Here is a 23,814-nt window from a genome sequence, read left to right as displayed (position 1 = left end):
CAGTTGGTATGGTAATACCTCAATGGGTATGTTGAAAAAATAGAGTACACTGCTCAGAATTAGCAGGAAATGACCTACTTATCATACATGCAACATACGGCTGAATTTGAAAAACTTTATACTGAATGAAAGACACGGGACTCAAAAGAATGTATTATTTATTCTTTTATTTACAAAAGTGGCAGTAAGAGAACAATTAATCTATAGTGAAAGACATCAACTCAGGGTTTTCCTGGCCGGGGTGGAGAGGGGTGATTGACTCCAGAGAGGCAAAAAGGTACCTTTATGAAGTGAGGGAAATGTTCTGTGTCTGAATCGGGCTGGTAGCTACAGAGGCATGCCTGTGTCAGAACTCTTTAAAGTATGGGTTAAAATATTTACATTTTAGTGTCACAAGTTAAACAGCAACAAAGCTGATTTTAAAAAGAAAAAAGAGGGACTCACAGTCATTAACTGATTTGCTGAGAACAGGATCAGGATCCCTTTGCATCTCTAATATCTGGAAATCTTGAAAATGCTCCTTCAGAGTAGCCATTCATTTCTGGGGACACTTTTAGGCTCCTCTAGCTGTTTCTCCTGGGAGAAGCAAGCATGTTCCTGATTAACTCTTCAAGCACCTTCATCTGATGTTTGTTTTGGTAACATAAGTCCCTTAGTTCTAGAATCTTCTCCACTGTTGTTTTTGACAGGAGAGTGGTGAAGGAGGATAAATGCACAGATGCAGTAATTGTGATAGATGATTTTACTTTGTTTGTGGTGATGCTATCATGTGTGTATGCATATGTCCAAAGTCACCAAAATGCATACATCAAACATATGCACCTTTTTGTGTAAGTACGCCACAATAAAGTTGAAAAAATCATAACAAATATAGTTTTCTAAAACAGCTTAACATTTTAATTGAAAATGAAATTAAATATTGAGAAATCCTCAGATTTCTAGTGAATTTCTCATTACCGTTAACAATACAACTATCTTCAGAAGAGAATCTCCTTTTCCATTTTTTCCCAAAACTTCTTCATTGTGCAATCCATTGTCATCAGGGAACAGGCAATTTCTGGAAGGAAAAACCAACACTCAGCCTACCAAATGCTCCCTGTTACCAGTCTCAAAATATTGTGATTCTGGCAGCAATTTTCATGGAGATTTTCAAGCTTTTCTGGAACTTGCTGTATTCTGGAGCCTTCATCTTCTCTGCTTGCCTACTCCATTTCCCTAGGCTTTGGCACTGAATTAACCTTTTTTTGTACACTTCTGTTCATGTCTGAATTATTTTTTTCCCATACTAAAATTACTTCCTCAATGAAGGATAAGTTTTAAAAATATATGAAAGTGCAAAAAGAAAATTAAAATACCACAAGTCTCAGTATTGAGTTGCAATTTATTAGCATTTAGATGTAGTCCCAGAATCTTCTTCTATGCCTATGTATCTCTTTTTAGAATTGGTATCATCCTTATGGACAGATGTTTTTTTTCTTTTTTTAAATATTATATCTTGATCATTTTTCACATCTTTACATGTGTTTTGCAAATACACTAGTTAAATGATACTTAATATTCAATTGCTCATTCTTCATATAGATCAAGACATGTATTTTCCTGTTTTGGGTTGTATAAATAATGAATCTATACATGTCTTTGTACTTTTCCCCCACAAATTCTATTTTAATAAAGAGATTCCAAGATGGAAAATTACATGTACTTTATAATACATTTCAATGGAAAGTTCTAATGTCCTTTTAAACAAGGTATAGCAACTTAGACTTGTCCTGGCAGGGTAAAAATCATTTTCAACTTAGTGGTCTGTGGAAGATGGCATTCTGTTTAAATCTTCACTGATTTGAATTGTGGACATATTTTTTACTGTTTCATCATGATGAGAAATATTAGTCAACTCAGGATTTATGATCAGTCACATCTCTCAGAGATCTCTTGTTCTGGACATTTTGAATATTATTCTTTTTGTTCTGTAGGGTTGCTAACCTCTGGGCCTTTTGTTCACAGACGTGACTTTTTTATTATGTTAAGTTAATCAGCATATAGTACATCATAAGTTTTCGTTGTAGTGTTCAACGATTCATTAGTTCCATATAACACCCAGTGCTCATTGCAACATGTGTACTCCTTAATACCCAACACCTGGTTACCCCATCCACTCTCCCCCTCCCTTCTGTAACCTTCAGTTCTGTAATGCAGAGTCCAGAGTGTCTCATGGTTGTCTCCCTCTCTGATTCCTTCCTATTCAGTTTTCTCTCCCTTACCCTGTGGTCCTCCACTCTATTCCTTATCTTCTATGTATGAGTGAAACCACATAGTAACTGTCTTTCGATGCTTGACTTATTTTACTTAGCATAATCCACTCCAGTTCCGTCCATGTCGATGCAAACGTTGGGTATTCATCCTTTCTGATTGCTGAATAATATTCAATTGTATATATGGACCACATCTTTATCTGTTCATATCACAAGATGACTTTGTGCTAATATGCTATGATCCCAGATCAGTCGGAGTGGGGTTGGTTGTGATCCCATGACCCTTGGCTCACGGATCTTTTCCACAACATCCCTGAATAACCCTGTCCCTGATCTGCTTGGTTCTAACTCCATAGATGATGGGGTTGAGCATGGGAGGTCCCAGTAGATAGAGATTAGCAAACATGATATGTACCACTCGAGGCACATTATGTCCAAAGCGGTGGGTGAGGAAGGTAAAGAGGGCTGGGATATAAAGAGCTAAGATGACACAGATATGGGAAGCACATGTGCCAAAAGCCTTGAGCCGGGCTTCATCAGAGGGCAACCTCAGAACAGTTCTCAGAATCATCACATAGGATATACTGATGACAATGATATCAAAGCTAGCCACAGAGAAAGCCACAAAGAGCCCATACACACGATTGACTCTAGTATCTGCACACACCAGCTTCAGCACAGCCATGTGCTCACAGTATGACTGGGGAATGACGTGGTTAGGGCAGAAGGGCATCCCGGAGACCATGAAGCAGAAGGGACTCACCCACAGCAACCCTCTCATCATCACAGCTGCTCCCAGTTTACCCACCATAGCTGGGGTCAGAATAGTAGAGTGGTGAAGTGGGAAGCAGATAGCCACATAACGGTCCAAGGCCATAGCCATGAGCAGCCCAGACTCCACAGAAGAAAAGGCGTGGATGAAGAACACCTGGATGAGGCAGGCATGGTATTCAATCTCATGAGCATGAAACCAGAGTATAGCCAGCATTTTAGGTTGGGTGGAAGAGGAGAGGGTCAGATCAGTGATAGCCAGCATGGCTAGAAAGAGGTACATGGGCTCATGCAGAGTGTGGTCAGTTCGGACTACATGAAGGACAATGATATTGCCAACTATAGCCACAAGATACATGGCACAGAGAGGAAAGGCAATCCAAAAGTGGTAATTCTCAAGTCCTGGGATCCCAAGTAGGATGAAGAATAGAGGATGTGAAGAGGTATTTCCTGAGGCCAGCATCACAGAATGGTTACTTGTTCTCCATTGTAATCTACTCTCTGTAGGTGATAATAATCAAATAAGTAATTATTACTATTTTTTACATTTTGAAGGGTTCAACTGAATAATAGGGCAATTGGGCTTAACAGTAAACTGGAAGAATTTCAACTGTTTTAATAAATAGATTTTTGCACATAAAGTGATGCTACTCTTTATTTCTCATTCATATTTATGTCATTCAAAATGGAATCAAAGCATACTAGCTGCAAGTGTGATTTTTGTTGAAGAATCAATATTTTCCTTGAACGTAGAATCTGCTAAGGGAAAAGTATCCTGACAAATAATGTCAGTAATAGTCATTCTTGCCCTCCTATCCTTCAGAACTAACTGACTTGTTTAACCTTTCCCATAGGTTCTTTCCAGCCCTTCGTTTAAGCCACTTGGGCAGCTTTTCAGGGTAGGAAGCCAGTTTGGAAAACACTTTGGCTTAAAGGCTCATAGCAAGGTATGTAGTGATGTTGCGTTAGCTTTGCCTCTAGGAGTAACAGGAGAATTTGGGCTGGAGGATAACGGACTGATGATTGTACACCTGTAATTAAACCTATTATCTTTAGTGTATGTCCTCTAGATTAGAGTCCAGCAAACTTTTTAGTGTAACAGGTCAGATTATACATATTTTAGGCTTTGTGGGCTATACATCCTCTGTTGCACTACTCAGTTTCGCCCCTGTAACCTGAGAGCAGCCACAGTCAATACAGAAATGTGTGAGTGTGGCTGAATGCCAATACAATTATGTTTATAATAACAGTCTGGAAGCTGGATTTGGTCTGCAGGCGATAGTTTTCTAAATCCTGTCCTGATGGTAAATTTTCATGAGGTGAACCCTGAACAGTGCACCATGCCTAGCACCTCTGTGCTTGGCACAGTATAGGGGTTTAATAAACATTTCCTGGAGCAAATAACAAATAAATGACATTGTTCAGTGGCAATGGACTTTTTAACTGCTTAGCCATGTCTTAAAATCGTTGGAGAAACCTTGTAGACACTACTTTGGCACCATGGCCACAAGAGAGTTATTCATAATTCTCATACTAGAGTCTGCTGTGCTGGCCCGTGAAAGACCTGAATGCCCTCCTCTGCCTATACTTGCTTTACATGGTCGATCTTGTTGGATCCCTCTGGTGACTGTCACCTCCCTAGGAGTCCATGACACAGAAGCTTACCTGGTTCTTAAAGGCACCTTTTCACTCTTTCATCTCAGTTGACCTGAATCTTTGATTGAGTCTCCTCCATAAGAGAAGCACCAGATAAAAGGAGTATCTTTTCAAATCTCCCATAACAAATCACCTGTTGGGACTAACAAGTGTTTCATTCAACCAGACCTAATGGTTCCTAAAAATTAGAGTTTCTTCGAGATCCCAAGTAGATCTAACCTCTTTCTGATTTTCCCTAGCATTATAACATTGTGAGAGATATGGGGCTCAGACTTTACAAATCTTGCTCTACATTGGAGGCTTTCATATCCTACCTGGTTAATAGCTACAGGTTTGCTCAAAACAAATATTCCTATCCAGGTTGCAGTGAAAATTCAGACACACACATTACCTGGGGTCGAAGGCTCTAGTTTTATCTGCTCCTGCCCGGCCTGTTCTTCCAGTTATATGTGTTGTTTGAACCGGAGTCTTCCTCTCTCCCTCCCTTCTGCCTCCTGTTTGTCACCCTCCATTTTTGAGGACATGGTCACTGAGGCTCACGGGCACCTGGAAAACATACTTAGAGCATCTTCATTCTTGCCCTGGGTACTGGTGAAGATTCCTGCTAAACCTGTCATTTCTCAACGTGCACAATAATCTCTTCAATTAATTGTGGAAGAGGTTGCATTTTTGTAAATATAACACCATAAGCATTTACATTTAATTGTTTTTAACTCTCACAAGTTTCTGCCCATGAGCCTTAATGAGAAACTCACCTGTTCTCCATACTCCTTGCCTTTTTTCCCCTCAGACTTATGCACTCAGCCAGTGCAGAGTGAAGGCTCCCAGTCATGTGGAGTGGACAGGGAGTGTACCAATCTTGGCTCATTTTGTGAAGTGTGTGAGTTTTTCAATCCTATTTCTGAGGCAGGCACATGTTATCAACTTGCTGCTGGGTGGAGGGAGGGATATGTGCAACCCTCAAGTGTCGGAAAAGAAGAACAATTTCCCTTCTTGCCCAACATTCCTTCCCCCTTACACTGCTTTTAAGTATGTCGTCCCTGCTGTCTATGGCCTAGACCTCTAGTGAGCCTAGTGCTTACTGAAAGAAGGAATTAAGTCATCTTTTTCAACATTATCACTGGGGTGATCACACACTGAACTTCAGAGTCGATTTTTCTCTTCTGTAAATGTATAATCTAACTTGTGAGAACTTGGCAAAGCTTTTGGTTCAGAAAATATGGTTAAAAGAATGATATTTTCAGCATGCCTGGGTGGCTCAGTCGGTTAAGTGTCTGCCTTCTGCTCAGGTCACAGTCCCAGGGTCCTGGGATCAAGTATCGCATCAGGCTTCTTGCTAAATGGGGAGCCTGCTTCTCCCTCTGTCAGCTGCTCCCCCTGCTTGTGCTCTGTCTCTCTCTCTGACAAATGAATAAATAAAATCTTAAAAAAAAAAAAAAAAAGGAAAGAACACTGTTCTCACACTGATGGAGCTCAGCTTTCATCTGTGAGTGTGGGTTTGAATCCATGCTGGTACCACTGGCTCTGTTGGCCTTCAATTACTCCACCATTACGTGGAGATAGTTACGTCTATCAGGTTATCTGTGTTGCTCAGGCCTGAGGGGTAAAGGAAAAAATGCGCTGAGAGCTTGCTAAGGAATAGTTGCAGGGACATTTAGACCATTTTCTCACTTTGGGGTGTCTAAAACCCAGGCTTAGAGCAATAATGCTGGAGCAGGGTAGGATTCAGATCCAGTGTCCATCATGGAGGGATTGTGTGGACGCAGCCTTCCTACTTTTCTAGAATTTCCATGGAGGACACAGTGTAAGCAGTGAATCTTCTCCCCATCTCTGAAGGAAATCCAGCAGTCAGGGATCTCTGGACCTGGAGCCCCCGGTGAGTCAGGCCATTCTGCGCAGTGTAACTTGCCTTGTCTTCCAGCTACTTGGAGTCTCTGTGAGTCCCACTCTTCTCTGGGAAATGCAGACATGACTAAGCTACAAGAAAACCACTCACCTTGAGCTCTCCTTCATCTCTGACCATGAGCAGCTCTACGTGGCTCCTGTGATTCAGCTTTTAGCAGAGACTGTAGATTAGGACCTATTTAAAGACCTGTTCAAGTCTGGCCTTTCCCTTCCCCAAGCATGAGTTCTAACCCTCCTGGTAGGCCCCCCTGCCTCAATCTCTGGCTTCCTCTGAGACTAGAGACTAAAGCTGGAAGCATTAACCCCTAACTTTCCTCTCTCCACTGTATACACAAATGCAAAGGCTGGGGAATTGAGGGCATGGGCAAGAATGTGTGTTGTGGAGAATACTCAATTGTGAGTTTATCTGTATGCATGTATTTTTTGTTAGCCCAGAGTACGTTTATTTACCATTGAGATACTTTATATAGTGTGAAAGTGTGTTGATATGTTTGTTGCTGTATTTGAGAGATGTATTAATAGACGTGTGTGTAAGGCCTGGATTTGAATGTGAATGGTATAACATATATATATATATATATATATAAAACGTGTATAATGTGTTTGTGTAGGTGTGAATAACCATTTGCATTAAGTATGCATATTAATTGGAATAACTTGGCTCTGTGAGTACAAGGGCACTGCATACACTGTGTACATATGCTGAGCTCCAAAGCTGATAGTGTGAAATGCTACATCAGTGTGTAGATAGATGGGTGTGTATAGGCAAAATGTGTGGGTTTGAAGAGGTGCGGACAATCTGTTGGTGCTTTCATATGTACCTAGGTAGCTCTGGTTCTGAGGCACTCCCACTTCTTCTTTTTTTTTTTTTAATGATTTTTTATTATATTATGTTAGTCACCATACAGTACATCCCCGGTTTCCAATATAAAGTTTGAGGATTCATTAGTTGCGTATAACACCCAGTGCACCATGCAATACGTGCCCTCCTTACTACCCATCACCGGTCTATCCCATTCCCCCACCCCCCTCCCCTCTGAGGCCCTCAGTTTGTTTCTCATAGTCCATAGTCTCTCATGTTTCATTCCCCCTTCTGATTACCCCTCTTTCTTTATCCCTTTCTTCCCCTACCGATCTTCCTAGTTCTTATGTTCCATAGATGAGAGAAATCATATGATAGTTGTCTTTCTCTGCTTGACTTATTTCACTTAGCATTATCTCCTCCAGTGCCGTCCATGTTGCAGCAAATGTTGAGAATTCGTTCTTTCTGATAGCTGAGTAATATTCCATTGTATATATGGACTGCAACTTCTTAATCCAGTCATCTGTTGAAGGGCATCTCGGCTCCTTCCACGATTTAGCTATTGTGGACATTGCTGCTATGAACATTGGGGTGCATATGGCCCTTCTCTTCACTACGTCTGTATCTTTGGGGTAGATACCCAGTAGTGCAATGCCTGCGTCATAGGGTAGCTCAATTTTTAACTTTTTAAGGGACCTCCGTACTGTTTTCTAGAGTGGCTGTACCAGCTTGCATTCCCACCAACAATGTAGGAGGTATCCCCTTTCTCCACATCCTCTCCAACAATTGTTGTTTCTTGCCTTGTCTATTTTTGCCATTCTAACTGGCGTAAGGTAGTATCTCAGTGTGGTTTTGATTTGAATTTCCCTGATGGCTAATGATTTTGAACATTTTTTCATGTGTCTGTTAGCCATTTGTATGTCTTCATTGGAAATGTGTCTGTTCATATCTTCTGCCCATTTCTTGATTTGTTTATCTGTTTCTCGTGTATTGAGTTTGAGAAGTTCTTTGTAGATCTTGGATACCAGTCTTTTATCTGTAGTGTCATTTGCAAATATCTTCTCCCATTCCGTGGGCTGCCTCTTAGTTTTTTTGACTGTTTCCTTGGCTGTGCAGAAGCTTTTTATCTTGATGAAGTCCCATAAATTCATTTTATCTTTTATTTCTCTTGCTTTTGGAAATGTGTCATGAAAAAGTTGCTTTGGCTGATGCTGTAGAGGTTGCTGCCTATGTTCTCCTCTAGAATTTTGATGGATTCCTGTCTCACATCAAGGTCTTTCATCCATTTGGAGTTTATTTTTGTGTATGGTGTGAGAGAGTGGTCAAGTTTCATTCTTTTGCATGTAGCTGTCCAATTTTCCCAGCACCATTTATTGAAGAGACTGTCTTTTTTCCACTGGTTGTTTTTTCCTGCTTTATCAAAGATTAGTTGCCCAAAGAGCCGAGGGTCCATTTCTGGGTTCTCTGTTCTATTCCATTGGTCTATGTGTGGCAGGAGGACTTCCAGATGGAGGTCTCGCCATAGTTCTTTTTGAAACTTGATGAAGCTGGAAGGCCCTCCTCACTCAGCCTGAGCAGCTAAGCTTATGCCCAGCTTCCTCTAACTCTCCATCTAGGTCCTTGCTGGTTTTCTCTTACTTTTTTCTCAGTGTTCCCTGATGTATGATATGTCAAATGAAGTTTTGAGAAAAACAAGTATTTGAAAAAAGAAAGTGAGAATTTATTTGTAGAGTTCAAAGCTGTCAGACTTCAGAAGCTATGCCTCACAAATTCCGCAACCTAACATACATTTATAGGGGAACAAATCACACAATAGATTACCATGACTATTAGGTTTACAGTAATCTGTTTATGGTGAATTGCTATCATCATGTTCACAAAGGTCAGGATTTATTTTAAGATATCACCATAACAAAAATCTGGTATAGAACTGTTCTTTTAGGGAGTCTAAGTATACAGGAAAGATTCAAGGTTTTATTATTTTGGGGATCAGGCTGATATTGTAATTTTGGATTTGTCTCTAGTTGCAATTTCTTTTTCTTTGTCTGCTTTCTTTAGCCTTGGTAAGTTAAACATTTGGTATTAGGAAAGTAGAACAAAGTGCCAGGCTATCCTCCGCTCTCTCTTCTTCCTTTTTCTCCTCCTTCTCCCCTTCCGCTCTTGCCCCCATCCTCTCCTTCTTTCCTACCTCCCCCTCACCTTCCTCTTCTTTCTTGTCCTCTCCTTCTCCACCTCCACTTCCTCCTAGTCTTCATAGTAGTTGTCTTCTTCTTCTTCTTCTTCTTCTTCTTCTTCTTCTTCTTCTTCTTCTTCTTCTTCTTCTTCCTCCTCCTCCTCCTCCTCCTCCTCTTCTTCTTCTCCTTCTTCTTCTTCTTCTTCTTCTTCTTCTTCTTCTTCTTCTTCTTCTTCTTCTTCTTCTTCTTCTTCTTCTTTTCCTTCTTCTTCTTCCTCTACAGTGCTTAAGTGATGAGGTAGGAGATGTTCCCTGAGCTAGAGTGCTGCTACATACTGTCTGGGCCTCTGGTTATGTCCCTGTTGATCCAGTGAAGACCGGAGAAGAAGCTCAGTGGTTAATAATGGAGGAAACTCTGCACTGCTAGAACCGAGTACTGAAGAAAGTGCACAGTGCCAAGCAATGGAAAAATAGCATATTCTGTGGGAGTCCGTCAACAAACTCTTCTCCCTCCAGTGTTCCTCCACTGCCTTCCACTGACGAGTCTTAACATCATGTCAGGTGACAAAAGAAAAGTATTGACATTACAGAGTCCAACACCATCATCATAGACAAGCAAAAAGGAATTTGGAGCTGAGAGATGGTAAATAAATAATGAGCCCGTCACCTTTATGGGTGACTATTGGACCATCCCTGCAGACCCAACTCTGAAGCCTTATCAAATATATCTCATGGTAGTCCATCCAGGAAAATAAGGAGGGAAATCTTTATTCATTGGACCTTATTTACCATTGGTCAATATTTATCCTATGAGTTGTTAATTCCCCCATACTTTTTCACATGTATGAATACCAAGTGAATACCTGAGAATGTGTCATGCCTCGTGTCAGCCCTGGGGCAAAAAGCAAGAGGAACACAGTGCTGGCCTAAGGCAAGAGGTTATCATGTGCTCCCTTTGTGGAGCCAGCCAATGAGCCATGGGTCTGGTTGTTGCAACAATGTCTGGACAATAAGGCCAAAAGTTTTGAAGTGGTACACTCGGAGAAGCTGAGTCATGACAATATCTCAAACCCTGATGTTCTCACCAGGAGAGGTTGTAGGTTGACAGAAGGCTGGTTGTCTCCAAGTGAGGTCTGAGCCATCTCTCCCGTCAAACTGAAAAGCCACTCTGTTCTTTTCTGGTGCAAACTTTAGTTCCCCATTTAATTCCATAAATCAGTTAGGGTGGCATAGTTACCAAATTCGATTTCTTTATTTTTTTTTTAACCTCAGAGAAGAGAAATGGGTCAGAAAAAGGTTTCCATGGGCCAAGGATTTTTGAAAGGATGGAGGTAGCTCCAGGACAATGGGGGAATTTCCACAAGCATATAAAGCATGTAGAAGTGGCCTCAGAGAGGGCCGTTGAGAGCAACTCCTTTTATAAGGAGCATTTTCATTGTGAAATTCATAGCTTTTTACGTTAAAATTATGATATTAGCAGTAAATAAAAAAGAGAAATAAGGGAAGGGAAGAAATGGAGGAGGAGGGCTGGGGAAGTAATTTGAATTGGAGAAAGAAAGAGAGGAAGAGGATAATCATTTCATTTAATATTTTACCTAAATTTTCTTCGGTAAATTTTCCTTTTACCTAAATTTAGTCCTTCTAGGGGCAGAGTACTCACTGCCTTGCTCCCCGAAAAAACAAAAGAAAACAAAACAAAATAAAACACCAGTTGTTTTTGTCGTTGTTGTTGTCGTTTTTCTAGTTCCAGCTGCTTTTCCTCCTGATGACCTTAAAGCCATTTCTGGATCTAGAGATCAAGGAATTTTTAACTCAGAATGATGCAGATGGATTCAAGGAATGCTGGGAGGATGTAGGATAGACATAATCAGGCCATATAATTCCATTACAATCCCAGACGGATGCTGGAATAAGTACATCAAGGTTAAGAATTTGTATTACTTTTTTTAATGCTCTGTGTGTATGTATACACACACACTTTTGTCTGTCTCCAATATATATATATTGGAATGTGGAAAATCAATTTTCACAATCAAATTATAAGCCTCTTTTCTCCAATTTTCTGCCTCGCCCAGATGGGGCTTCGTGCTCAGTGGGGAATCTGTGTGGGATTGTCTCTCTCCCTCTCCTTCTGCCCCGCCCCCCCACTCCTGTGCATGCTCTCTCTTTCAAATAAATGAATAAATCCTTAAAAAAACAGCAGATAATTATATTACTGGGTGCTGAAAAAAACACTTAGTAGGATTCATTAAGTAAGCTTATTAAAAATCAATAAAATTAGAATACATATATATTTTTTAAATCTTGAAAGTTTTCCCAGAGATCTAGCAACCAACTGTTGTTCTAACAGGTGAAACATTAATGCCATTTCCGTTTCAAAATCAAGATCTGAATGGTCACTTTTAATTTTTCATAGTCCAATAAATTAAATGAAATACATTGTGTGAATAGTAGGGAAAAATTACCAGTCATCTATTTTTACTTACTTTTGCTAAATGCAAATAAAATCCAAAAATAAAAATCTACAATAATTCATACAATAATTTGGTAAAATACATATTAATGCAAGATAGAAATGTTTTTTCTCAATCAAACAATATGTATGTGGAAATAGAAACAGGGATATATTTTATTTATAAAAGCTACAAAATATACATTTTAAAATTATAGAAATAAATTTAATGCAAATAATTTTATTGAAAAAAATTTAAACAGTGTTAAAAAGTGAAACATCTATCATATATTCTTGGATGTGAAAGCTTATCATCATAAATGTTGATTCTCTTACATTTAATCTATAAAAATAATGTAATTCTTGTTTGGATTCCAGAGCTCTTGTTTGTTTTATGAGAGGGGGATCACTTTATACCATATGAACTAAGTCAGACTATGAGGCTACACTAATAGATCAATGATATGTGATTGTATACATGACATATATTACAATCCATGAAAAGGTCTGTAAAACGATGTACATACACGTTGAATGCCATCAGATGTTTCAGTCTTCTTGTTTCTCTGCTGTGTTGCTGTTTAACTCCTAGAGTTTCCTCAGTTATTGGGGTGTAGATGTGGTAGGGAAATTAACAAACACAAAACAACCACCAAGACACGCTTGGAAGGTTGGGACAAGACCTAGATCCTGGCCTCTCTATGCCATGGATCTGTAGTGAAACAGTGGAGAGACCACTGCCATTCTCTGGAACCTGTAAGCTTTCCTAAATGTCCACATGCACGCTTGCAAGGACAGTGGGCATCCATGTATATGTGCTTGTGTGTACCCGAGTCACCATTTCATGCATGGTGAACTGAGTTCTTGTCATGGAAACCTTAGTACCAGGTAGCCTTGAGCCACCAAATGTGGAGGGGCCTCCTCCTCATTGAGCCCAACCCACCTTCTTGGACTGTAACCTCTTGAGTATTCTCTCTCGAATCTCCTTCATCTTGACACTATAGAGAATCGGGTTTATCAGTGGAGGAAGCAGGAAGTGGACATAGGAGAGAAGAGTATGGGCAGGCTGAGGTACTGGCACCCTGAGACGGTCAATGAGGGCCAGGAGGATCATGGGCACATAGAAGAGGAGCACAGCAGAGAGGTGGGCAGCACAGGTTTGAGCAGCCTTCCAGCGATCCTCCTTGGGTCCAAAACCTTGCAACACCCTGCCAATTAGGCCATAGGAGAAGAAAATCAGCAGGGGGTCTAATCCCATGGCTGACAGAACCACCAAGAGGCTGTAGACTGCACTCCAAGCTCCTGGGCAGGCCAAATGGGCTATATCTGGGTGCAGGCAGTAAGAATGGGTCAGAATCTGAGGGTGGCAGTAGGGCATGTGGGCCAGGAGGAATGGCAGGGGCAGGTGGAGACCCAGGCATCGGAAAGTGATAGCCACACCAATCTTGCCAAGGACATCATTGGTGAGGAGCGTTGGGTAGTGGAGAGGGCGGCAGATAGCTAGTGCTCGATCTAAGGCCATGGCGAGCAAAACAGAGGACTCCATGACAGAAAAGACGTGGACAAAGAACATCTGTAGGAGGCAAGCTGAGGCAGGGACAGCACGAACGCCAGCAAAGGCAAGCCCCAGCAGGGTGGGCATCAGGGCCGTGGCCAAGCCAACATCAGATACACTCAGCAGGAAGAGGAAGAAGTACATTGGGCGGTGCAAGGTGGGATCGAGGGCAATGACCCAGAGGATAGTACCGTTGCCCAGGGCAGAGAGAAGGTAGATGGTGATGAGTGGTATCGTCCACCAGGAGGGTACAGCTGACAGACCTGGCATGCCCACCAACAAGAAGGTGGGGGCCATTGAAGTGTTATCAGGGGCTGCCTGCATGGGGAATGTTGACATAGCTTGGATCCCACTTTGAACTCTGGAACCTGAAAACTAATTGGAAAGATTTACTTACCATTTTGACACCTTTGCATGATGCTATCTAAAACAGCCTGCCTCCTCCTTCCCCAGTCCCAGCACACACACGCTTACACATTCCCTCCCTTCCCGGCATACACGTACATTCTACTATGTATGCCATGCTCATCTCTGGTCTTGGCAGTTTTTCTAAAGCTGTCCTTAAATCTGTTCCTCGTCCTAAATTGTTTCCCCACTTTCCTTTAACCTTGCCTTTTCTTGAAGCTTTTTCCAAACTCATGTCCCGCCATCAATGGCAAACACCTGTAAGAGGGTCTATACTCCTATAAATACCATTTTGGCTCCCCTCACCCCCAGACATTCTGACTTCCATATTGCCTCAACACACTCACATTTCAGGGGACTTTAAGTGGTCTCATTAAAGTCACCAAATACCCCTTGTGTACTAAAGCAAGGGGCACTCATATTTCCTAAACTAATGTATTTTTCAATGACCTGTGGCTGTTATAAATCCAGTTTCTCCTTTTCTTCTTAACTCTACCTGGTAGAAGTTAACTGCTCAGTTCTCCTTGCTGCATCCTGCCCAAGGTACATCTTGGCATTTTTGAGGGATCTTTTTTTGGGTCTCTTCTTTTTCTTCAGTGGTCGTACGTACTCTTGTGACATTAACTAAATTCTGTAAACTGATGAATCACAAATATATCCCCCTAGATCATTGTATATTCATCTCACCCTGGAAATCTCTACTCTTATGTCCCATTTATTTTTATTTTGTTTTACATTTTATTTTATTTTGTTTCATTTTATTTTTGAGAGAAAGAGAGAGAAAGCAGGGGCTGGGGGAGGGGCCAAGGGATAGGGAGAAACAGACTGCCTGCTCAGCAGGGAGCCCAAAGTGGGGCTCTATCCCAGGACCCTGGGATTATGATCTGAGCTGAAGGCAGATGCTTAAACCACTGAGCCACTCAGGTGCCCCACTCCCATTTATTTAAAACTCATATAATAGAGAACAGATCTTCACAAATGCATCTTAAAACCTCTTCCAGTTTCCTCAGGAGACGGTGGTAGAGAAATTACAACAATGACACAAGAAAAAAAGTAAAAAGGGAATATATCTTGATTCCCTAAGTCAGGTGGTGATATCACCACTCACCAATTTCCCAAAATAAAAGCCCCACAATTAACCTCACTTCACATATAATGTCCAAATAGTTTTTCTACTTTCAACAAGAAGGACCGAGCACACACTATAGTCTTATCTCCTTCACTCAGTCAAATGCCCAAAAAAGTTAGAACTGAAATTCCAGACAAAGGACAATGAAATTGTGATGTGGGGAAAAGAAAAACAAAGACATGCTAAGTTATGTTCTTAGGGGAATAATGTGGATGTAAATTAAATCTAAATATTTATTACTAAATTCTCAATGTATATATGATAAAAATATCAAGTTAAATATTTTAAAATTAAATGTTAAACTTTCAAAGTATAAGGGAAAGTAAATGAAACAAAGATCTTAATCAATCGAACAGAAAGCATTAAGAAAGGAATGAAGAGGGGCGCCTGGGTGGCTCAGTTGGTTAAGCACCTGAATCTCGAATTTGGCTCAGGTCACAATCTCAGTCAGGGTCATGAGATGGAGTCCCGCCTAAGCTCTGAGCTGAGCGTGGAGCCTGCTTAAGATTTCTCTCTCCCTCTGCCTTGCCCTTCTCCCCCTTCTTAAAAAAATGGATTCAATAGGAACAGATACTCATTTGTAGCATGATTGAATGAGGGGGTTGAAAATCCCTCTCCTGAAAAGCAACTGCAAAACTAGTAAATCTCTCAATAATACCATGTTAGGGGCGCCTGGGTGGCACAGCGGTTAAGCGTCTGCCTTCGGCTCAGGGCGTGATCCCGGCGTTATGGGATCGAGCCCCACATCAGGCTCCTCTGCTGGGAGCCTGCTTCTTCCTCTCCCACTCCCCCTGCTTGTGTTCCCTCTCTCGCTGGCTGTCTCTATCTCTGTCAAATAAATGAATAAAATCTTTAAAAAAAAATAATAGTAATAATACCATGTTAACACCCTGAAAGCCATCAGAAACATCAGCCCGTTCATGAAAGCTATAGAACTTTGGGAAATAACTCCTACGTTATTGGCATTCTGGCTGGGGCTGCCCTCGTTATCCCCACTGCCTCCAGTCCTGTCAGCAGTGGTAACACAGGGACAGCTGACAGCTTTGTTCCACTGCCTGAGCTGGCTTCTTTGATTTGGAGCTTGTAGGTCAGTGTGGTGATGTTGGTGGCAGGCCAGTGGGGAGGCCCGAGGCTCTACTAGCTTGAGGTTGTGGCCGTCTTTGGGGTGAGCCATGGATCAGCGGACTAGCTGGGTATTTCATAGGGAGTTCTAGTGAACTGGCAGATGGATTTCCAGCCATAACATCAGTTACAAAGTAAAGGACTAAACACTCCTCACAAAAAGTAGACACTGTTAGGATAAAGAAAGCAAGGAATAACTATACTCTGCACATTGGGGTCATACTGTAGATGCTAAAGTATATAAGTTGAGAGTAAAAAGATGGGAAAACATATACCATAGAAACAACAACTAGATAGCTAGAGTGGCTATACCAGTATTGACGAACAAGTCTTCAAGGCAAGAACTATTATGAGACAGAGATATTTCATAGTGAAATAAAGAGAAATATCAGGAAGATAGACATGTATAAACGCACATGCAATAACACTAGAGTCCTAAAATACATGAAAGAAAACTGACAAAATTAAAAGAAGAAATAAATGATTCGACACTATCAGTTGGAGATTTTGATATCCCCTTCTCATTAATGAGACAATTAGAAAAACAGCAAAGAAATAGAAATCTTGAACAACATTATGAATCAAAAATGACATTTATAGAATACACAACATTGTGTATGATAGACTATAGTCTGGGTGACAAAATAAGCCTCAATAAACTTTAAAACACTAAATCATACAAAGTATCTTTCTGGGTACAATGGGACTAATTTAGAGATCTCTAATAGTAAGGAACATGGACTTTAAGCAACACACTTTTAAATAATCGATGGGTTAAAGAAGAGATAGCCAGGGAAATTAAAAACTATTTTGAATTACATAAAATAGAAAACAGAACATACCAATACTATCGTGTACAGTTAGAGCCTAGATCAGAAAAGGTCTCAAATCAATCACCTTGTCTTGTACCTTAAGTAGTTGTAAAATAAAGACCAATCAAAACCCAAAGTAGGTACAGGTGATGTAATTAGGGAAGGATCAATAAAATGGAAAATTGAAAACAACAGAGAAAATTCATGAAACCAAAATTTGTTCTTTGAAAAGATAAACAAAATTGAAATAATACTAAATCACCAAAAATAATAATAAATCACCAAAAATAATAATAAATTACCAAATAAATAATAATAAATTACCAAACTGACTCAAGGAGAAATAGGAACTCTGAACAGACCTATAATAAATAAAGAAATGCAATTACTAATTTAAAATGTTTCTACAAAGAAACCCCAGGCTCAGATGGCTTCATTGGTGAATTACATCAAAAATCAGCATAAGAACTAATATTAAATGTTTCTCAAGAGTTTTTTTTTTAAATAGGGGAGAGTTTTTAAAAATCCACCTCATTCTAGTCCCCATGGTAGAATTAGTGATTTTATGAGGAGGTGAAGGACCAGAGCTCTCTCTGCCAGATGAGGATAGAGTAAGAAGTTGTCCTTCTGTGAGATAAGAAAAGGCTTCTGACCAGGAATCAATTCGCTGGAATCTAAAATTTGGACACCCCAGACTTCAGACTCTGAGGAATAAATCTATGTTGTTAAAAGTACATATATAAAAAATCCAACTCATGCTAGGATTATAGTGTGTCCTTGATTCTAAAGCTAGACAAAGACATCACAGCAAACTATAGATACATATCTCTGCAGTGAATACATACAAAGTATTAACATAATAGCAAATAAAATTCAACAACATCTAAAAAGAATTATATACTTTGATAAAGTGCGATTTATCTCATAATAAGGTTGGTTTTACATTTCAAAATCAGTGACTGTAATATGCTTTATTAATAGAATAAAAACCAAAAACTTCATGGTCATCTCAATAGACACAATAAAAGAGTTCATCAAAATCCTCTACTCATTCATGTAAAAGCTCTTCACAAAATAGAAATAGAAAGGAACTCCTCAATCTGATAAAGGGCATCTGTGAATAAACCTACAGCTAACATCATACTTGCCTTTAAGATTTAGAAAAAGGAAAAGTTATCTGCTTTTGCCACTTGTATTCAACATTATAGTGAGGATTCTAGGTAATGCATGAAAGAAAACAAATTGAAATGTCCACTTCGGCAAGGAAGTTATAAAATGATTGTTATTCACAGATGGCATGAACCTGTATGTAGAAAATTCTAAGGAATCCATAAAAAATAGTTCTAAAATTAATCAATGAGTTCCACAGGGTCGCTGGATATGAAGTCAAGATAAAATATCAATTGTGTGTTTATAAATAGCTGTGAACAATCTGAGAATAAAATTAAGAAAATTTTATTCACAATAGCATCAAAAATTTTAAAATAGGAATAAATTTAAGAAAAAGTACACTATTGTACACTGACAACTATGAAACAATGCTGAGAGAAATTAAAGAAGCTCCAAATAAATGGAGAGACCTTCCACATTTATGGATTGGAAGACTCAAGATAGTCGATATAGTTAAAATATTTATGAATACAGAATATTTCGGTATCTCTCAAGTATCCCCCAAATTACCTGTGGTTTCAACAGTATCCCTAACAAAGGGCCAGGGCCTTTCGTAGAAAAGGCTAAGCTTATCCTAAAGTTTATGTGTTAATGCTATGTGCTTGTTTCTTATACCATACCAATTGAAAAAATCAATTAAAAATGGATTAAAGATTTAAACATAACTGGAACTGTAGAAGAAAACATAATGGAAAAGCTTTATGACATTGGAATTGACAGCAATTTGTTTTCATTTTCTAAAGATTTATTTATTTATTTTAGAGAGAGAGTACAGGAGAGGGGAGAGAGGCAGAAGGAAAAGGAGTGGGAGAGAGAGAGGGGTAGCAGACTCCCTGCTGAGTGGGAAGCCCGCCGTGGGGCTGGATCTCAGGACCCTGAGTTCATGACCTGAGGGGAAACCAAGGCTCTGACACTTAACCAACTGAGCCACCTAGGCACCCCTTGAAGTAATTTCTTCTATATGATACAAAAGCACAAATAACAAAGGAAAATTCGACAAATGAAACTGCTTCACACTTAAAACTTCTGCACAGCAAAGGAAACAGTCAACAGAGTGAGAAGCCAGCCCTCATAATAGGAGAAAATGTTTATAAACTGTATCTGATAAGGGTTTAATATCTAAAATATATAAGAAACTCCTACAACTCGATAACAAAAAACAAATCAATTTTTAAAAGGCAAAAAAACTAAGTAGACACTTTTCTAAAGAATACATACAAATGGCCAACAGGTATATAGAAAGATGCTCAACATCACTAATCATCAGGGAAATGCACATCAAAACCATAATTAGATATCACCTCACACCTGGTAGTTAGGATGACTATTAGAAAAAAAGTAATAATGAGTTGGTCACGGTGGAGTAATTGGAACCCTTATAACTTGGTCTGGCTAGTTATGTAAAATGGTGCAGCCAGCATGGAAAACAGTATGGTGCTTCCTCAAAAAATTAAAAATAGAATTATCATATGATCCAGCGATCCTGCTTCTGGGTGTAGGTTCAAAAGAATTGAAATCAGAATCTTAAAGGAAATCTGCACTCCCATGTGCACCGCAGCTTCTTCACGATAGCTAAGAAATGGAAATTACCTAAATGTCCATCAGTGGATGAATGGATAAAGAAAAGTGATGTATACATACAATGAAATGTTATTCAGCTTTGGAAATGCAGGAAATCCTGCCATCTGCTGCACTGCGGACGGATCTGGAGGACATTATGCAAAGTGAAATAAACCTTGTTACAGAAGGACAAATACCGCATGATTCCCCTTGTATGACGTATGACTAGTCAAACTTATAGAAACAGAGATGAGAATGGTGGCTTCCAGGATCTGAGGTGGGGGGAGACAAGGAAAGACTGCTCAAAGAGTATGAAATTTCAGTTATGTAAGATGAAAAAATTCTATAGATCTTCTGTACAGCATTGTGCCTCTAGTTAACAACTTAAAATTATGTTGAGAGGTTAGATTTCATGTTAAGTGTTCTTAGAACAACAACAAAAAAATCACAACAACAACAACAAATTCTCATAACAATGGTACTATATAGCAGTTGAAAGATAAGGGAAAGAATGGGACAGAGTGTCCCAGAATGGGACAACATTTGCAACTTATATTACTGAAAAAGTTTAAATTTGGAATATAAGGAACTACAAATAAATAAGACAGAGATGGGCAATCTGATGTAAAATCTAGCAAAATATGAGGTGTGATTTTATATAAGAATGTATATCTGGGGCTCCTGGGTGGCTCAGTCCGTTAAGCGTCTGCTCTCAGCTCAGGTCATGATTCTGGCGTCCTGAGTCCTGAGATCCACTCCCGTGGCAGGCTCTCTGCACAGCAGGGGGTCTGCTTCTCCCTCTCCCTCTGCTCCTCCCACTGCTTGTGCTCTCTCTTGGCACTTTCTCAAATAAATAAATAAAATCTTACTCCAAAAAAAGAATATATATAAATGCTAAAGAAATGTAGTTGGTTACTAAGAGAATACATATTTATAAAATGATGAAACATTTTTTTACCTGTCATGTAGGATAAAATCATAAAATTTGATAAAATTATATGCTGGAAAAGGTACTAAAAGACTGCTCTTAATCAAGGCTGTCAATTGTAAAATTTTGGAGCTCTTTGGGAGCAATTTGGTACATTTCATCAAAATAAGAAATTAACTTAATTTGGCAATTCTAGTTCTTGATCTATCAGAGAGAAAGACCCATATGCATGAAGAGACATAAAATATTTTTGTTTGCGACAGGAGAACATAAGTAGAATAGAGTTCTTCATAATTCTCATATTAATTCTGGTAACTAATTAATCAGAGAAATGGTCATGGTGCATAGTAGTCTCAATGGTTAAGAATGAAAATATATTGTTAAATTAAAAATACGCGTAATGATTTATCCATTATGGTAGCATACATGTTTTAAAATTCTCCTAATGCTATCCCCCAGATAGCTACATTTGTATATAAGTGCCTAGAAGTCCTGGACAGATTTGCATTACTTGATTGGATTAAAGTAGTAATGGCTGGAGCAAGGGGACTAATATTGAAGATAGGATTCAAAAATGACTTTGGCCTTAACCCCAACACCATTTTTTCTGGGAAAGGTAGATTCTCATATCAATGAGTTACTATCTAATACTTAGTATAACTCCATTGTCTCATCTCAAACTTTTCTTCTGTATCCACTTTACTCATCAGCAGTGTTTTGGGTTTTGCTAAAGTTTCCCTGCTGCCAGTTCTTCTGCCTTCCAAACCTTCCTCCACGTAGATGTCACAGTGTTATTTCTAATTTGCAATCTGATAATGTGGCTGTGGCATCTTTCCTTTAAAGCAACTGATTTTCCACTGCTTTAAAATAAAGACCACACCCTTTTTGGTCATAGAAACCACTTCACCATCTGGCGCCAAACAACCTTTGCTACCTAACTCATTTCTGTTCTACTTCGCCACATGCGTTTTAGTCTTCCAGGGCTACTGTGATTCCTCAGATATCATTAATTTTCACACGTACCAAAAAATACATTTTATAAGTACAATGTCCTCCTCTCTCATATATATCATGAAGTTCCAACTCAGACATTGTTCCTCTCTTCTCTGAACCCTGCTGAGAGTCTTTTCTCAAACAGGCTCTGGGGACAGATTATTTACCCTCTCCTATCACACGGTAGCACATTCTCTAATACAGTCCTTATCATTCTCAATTATTAATATTTCTGTGCCTTCCTCAATGGAACCAATAAAGAGGTGGTTCTTTATTCATTGTTGTGAATCCAGTTCTTGGTTTATATTAAACTTCACATAAATATGCTTCATAAACCTTTTATACTTCCATTATACACATTTGCAGTTCTTTTTCTCTAAATTTTCTCCTGGATTCGATCCCTCTTTCTGAAATGCCCACTTAGTTGTGTTATTCCATACACTGGCACCTTGCTCAAAATCTTCCCATCCACCCCTCATGTCCGTACACCTCATATGAAGTTTCTCCAAAATGTTATTCTTCTCTTCAGTGGAGTCCTTTCTTCTCAATGATTTCTAGACCCCACTGTCTTGCAGTCTCTGCCTCTGCCTGAAGTGACCCCTAGATGGCGCTGCTTTTGAGTGGCTGGGCTTGCGATGGGAGCACAGAGGCTCCTGCTGAATCGTACCCGTTCAGAACATTCCTGCTCAATAAAAACAGGCCGGGTAGTGGGTAGACTTGATAGAAGGCAAAACAGAAAAAGTCTGGGATAGATGCATGTTGACAAAAGCCTATGAGGCTTTTGTGGGAATATTTAAAGCTCCACATGGGGACTTCATATTTGACAGGTTCACTTCTCAGAATTTTCAAAGTGCTCTCATATATTCCTAACCAGCATCCAAGAAGCACATGTACTTTCTGCCATTTACACTATTCAAACACAAAATGTCCTCACGTTTTGTCGTCGATGTGTATTCCCACACGTGACATAGACATATATGCATGCATTCACACACACACACATACACACACAGAAACACACACTTATCCACCTTGATATGCAGAAACACGTAAAGAAGGTTTATATTCACGGACAGAGATATTTTTGAGGCAGATGCATATCAAATTAACAGGCATTCAAACAAGAATATAACTTATACATACATTAAGCGTGCAGAAATATGCAAATGCTCATTCCCTGAGATAGAAGCCCTGCTGAATACCTACCGATAGAAACGCATGTCTAGGTGAGCAGGCAGGTAGAAGCCAAAGTGCCTGTAGCTGCATGCATGTTATCACATATGCACTCATCTCCACAAATGCTCCTAATCCATCTTTTGCCACCTCCCGCAATCACAGACAGGTAAATTTAAAGGTTCAGTCATTCTCCAAAACACACATATGCTGCTAATGAGTAGCCTTTATCTCCTCACATACACACGTATTCATCAGATGTTCACAAACGTCCCTTCTATACGCAGCCACATACATACATCTATATATGTCAGAAATGCAGGGCATCGTAAACACACATCCTGAGTCACATCTCACATCACTCGATTAGGCATCCTTATTTTACTTCAAATATCTGATATATTGCTACAAAGATAAGGAAGCTCCCTTTTTCTCAAACTGAAACCTTGCTCTCTATAGATTTAATTCTATGATTCAAACCTAAAAGTGGGGACATTGTCACCACAACATGTATGTAAATACTGGATGATGTTTTTTGGGAGAGAGCAAAAGTTTCATTCATTACCAGATTAGCTCCCTTCCATCTGAAAGACAAATGGAACATAGGATATTTGGTTATAGGGCAGATTTGATGCTGGTGTCATGGAGAGCTCCGAGCAGCCACATAGAGATAGCAGAGTATTACGGGCAAATTAGCTCACTTTACATTTGGGTCCTAGACCTAGTCGTGGCAGTTAGGGCCCTCACCACAATTCTCCCTGCTATTTACCAGACCAGCATCGAAGACTGTATGTCAGACAGGGTCTTTGGTGGCAGGTGAATGCAGCAGTATTAGGATGCGTTCGAGAAGTGGCCAATGTGTGAGGCTTTATAGCATCGGCTCCCTAGGAGTTGGCCCCTATGGGATAAAATAGAGCAGGAAGAAATGTCTAAGAGAGCGGATTTGTCTCCAAGGC

At 39.7% G+C, this 23,814-nt stretch overlaps 3 protein-coding genes across 3 annotated transcripts in view; 1 reads left to right on the top strand and 2 right to left on the bottom strand.

Annotated features, from left to right (window-relative positions):
• Positions 1–23,814, top strand: part of LOC123782525 (uncharacterized) — a 382,057-nt gene that overhangs the window by 328,353 nt on the left and 29,890 nt on the right. The gene's annotated exons all lie outside the window — the stretch shown is intronic.
• Positions 2,542–3,486, bottom strand: LOC123782625 (olfactory receptor 52R1-like). The gene has a single exon (XM_045782876.2). It carries the CDS (start codon positions 3,484–3,486, stop codon positions 2,542–2,544), a length of 945 nt encoding a protein of 314 aa, XP_045638832.2.
• On the bottom strand, positions 12,937–13,905 carry LOC123782637 (olfactory receptor 51S1-like). The gene has a single exon (XM_045782889.2). It carries the CDS (start codon positions 13,903–13,905, stop codon positions 12,937–12,939), a length of 969 nt encoding a protein of 322 aa, XP_045638845.2.

The sequence above is a fragment of the Ursus americanus genome, chromosome 16 (genome assembly GCF_024610735.1).
Source record: "Ursus americanus isolate L20-20 chromosome 16, mUrsAme1.1.p, whole genome shotgun sequence".
Lineage (NCBI taxonomy): Eukaryota > Metazoa > Chordata > Mammalia > Carnivora > Ursidae > Ursus > Ursus americanus.
Note: the sequence above shows the minus strand (reverse complement) of the source record. Positions and strands in the feature narration are given on the sequence as shown.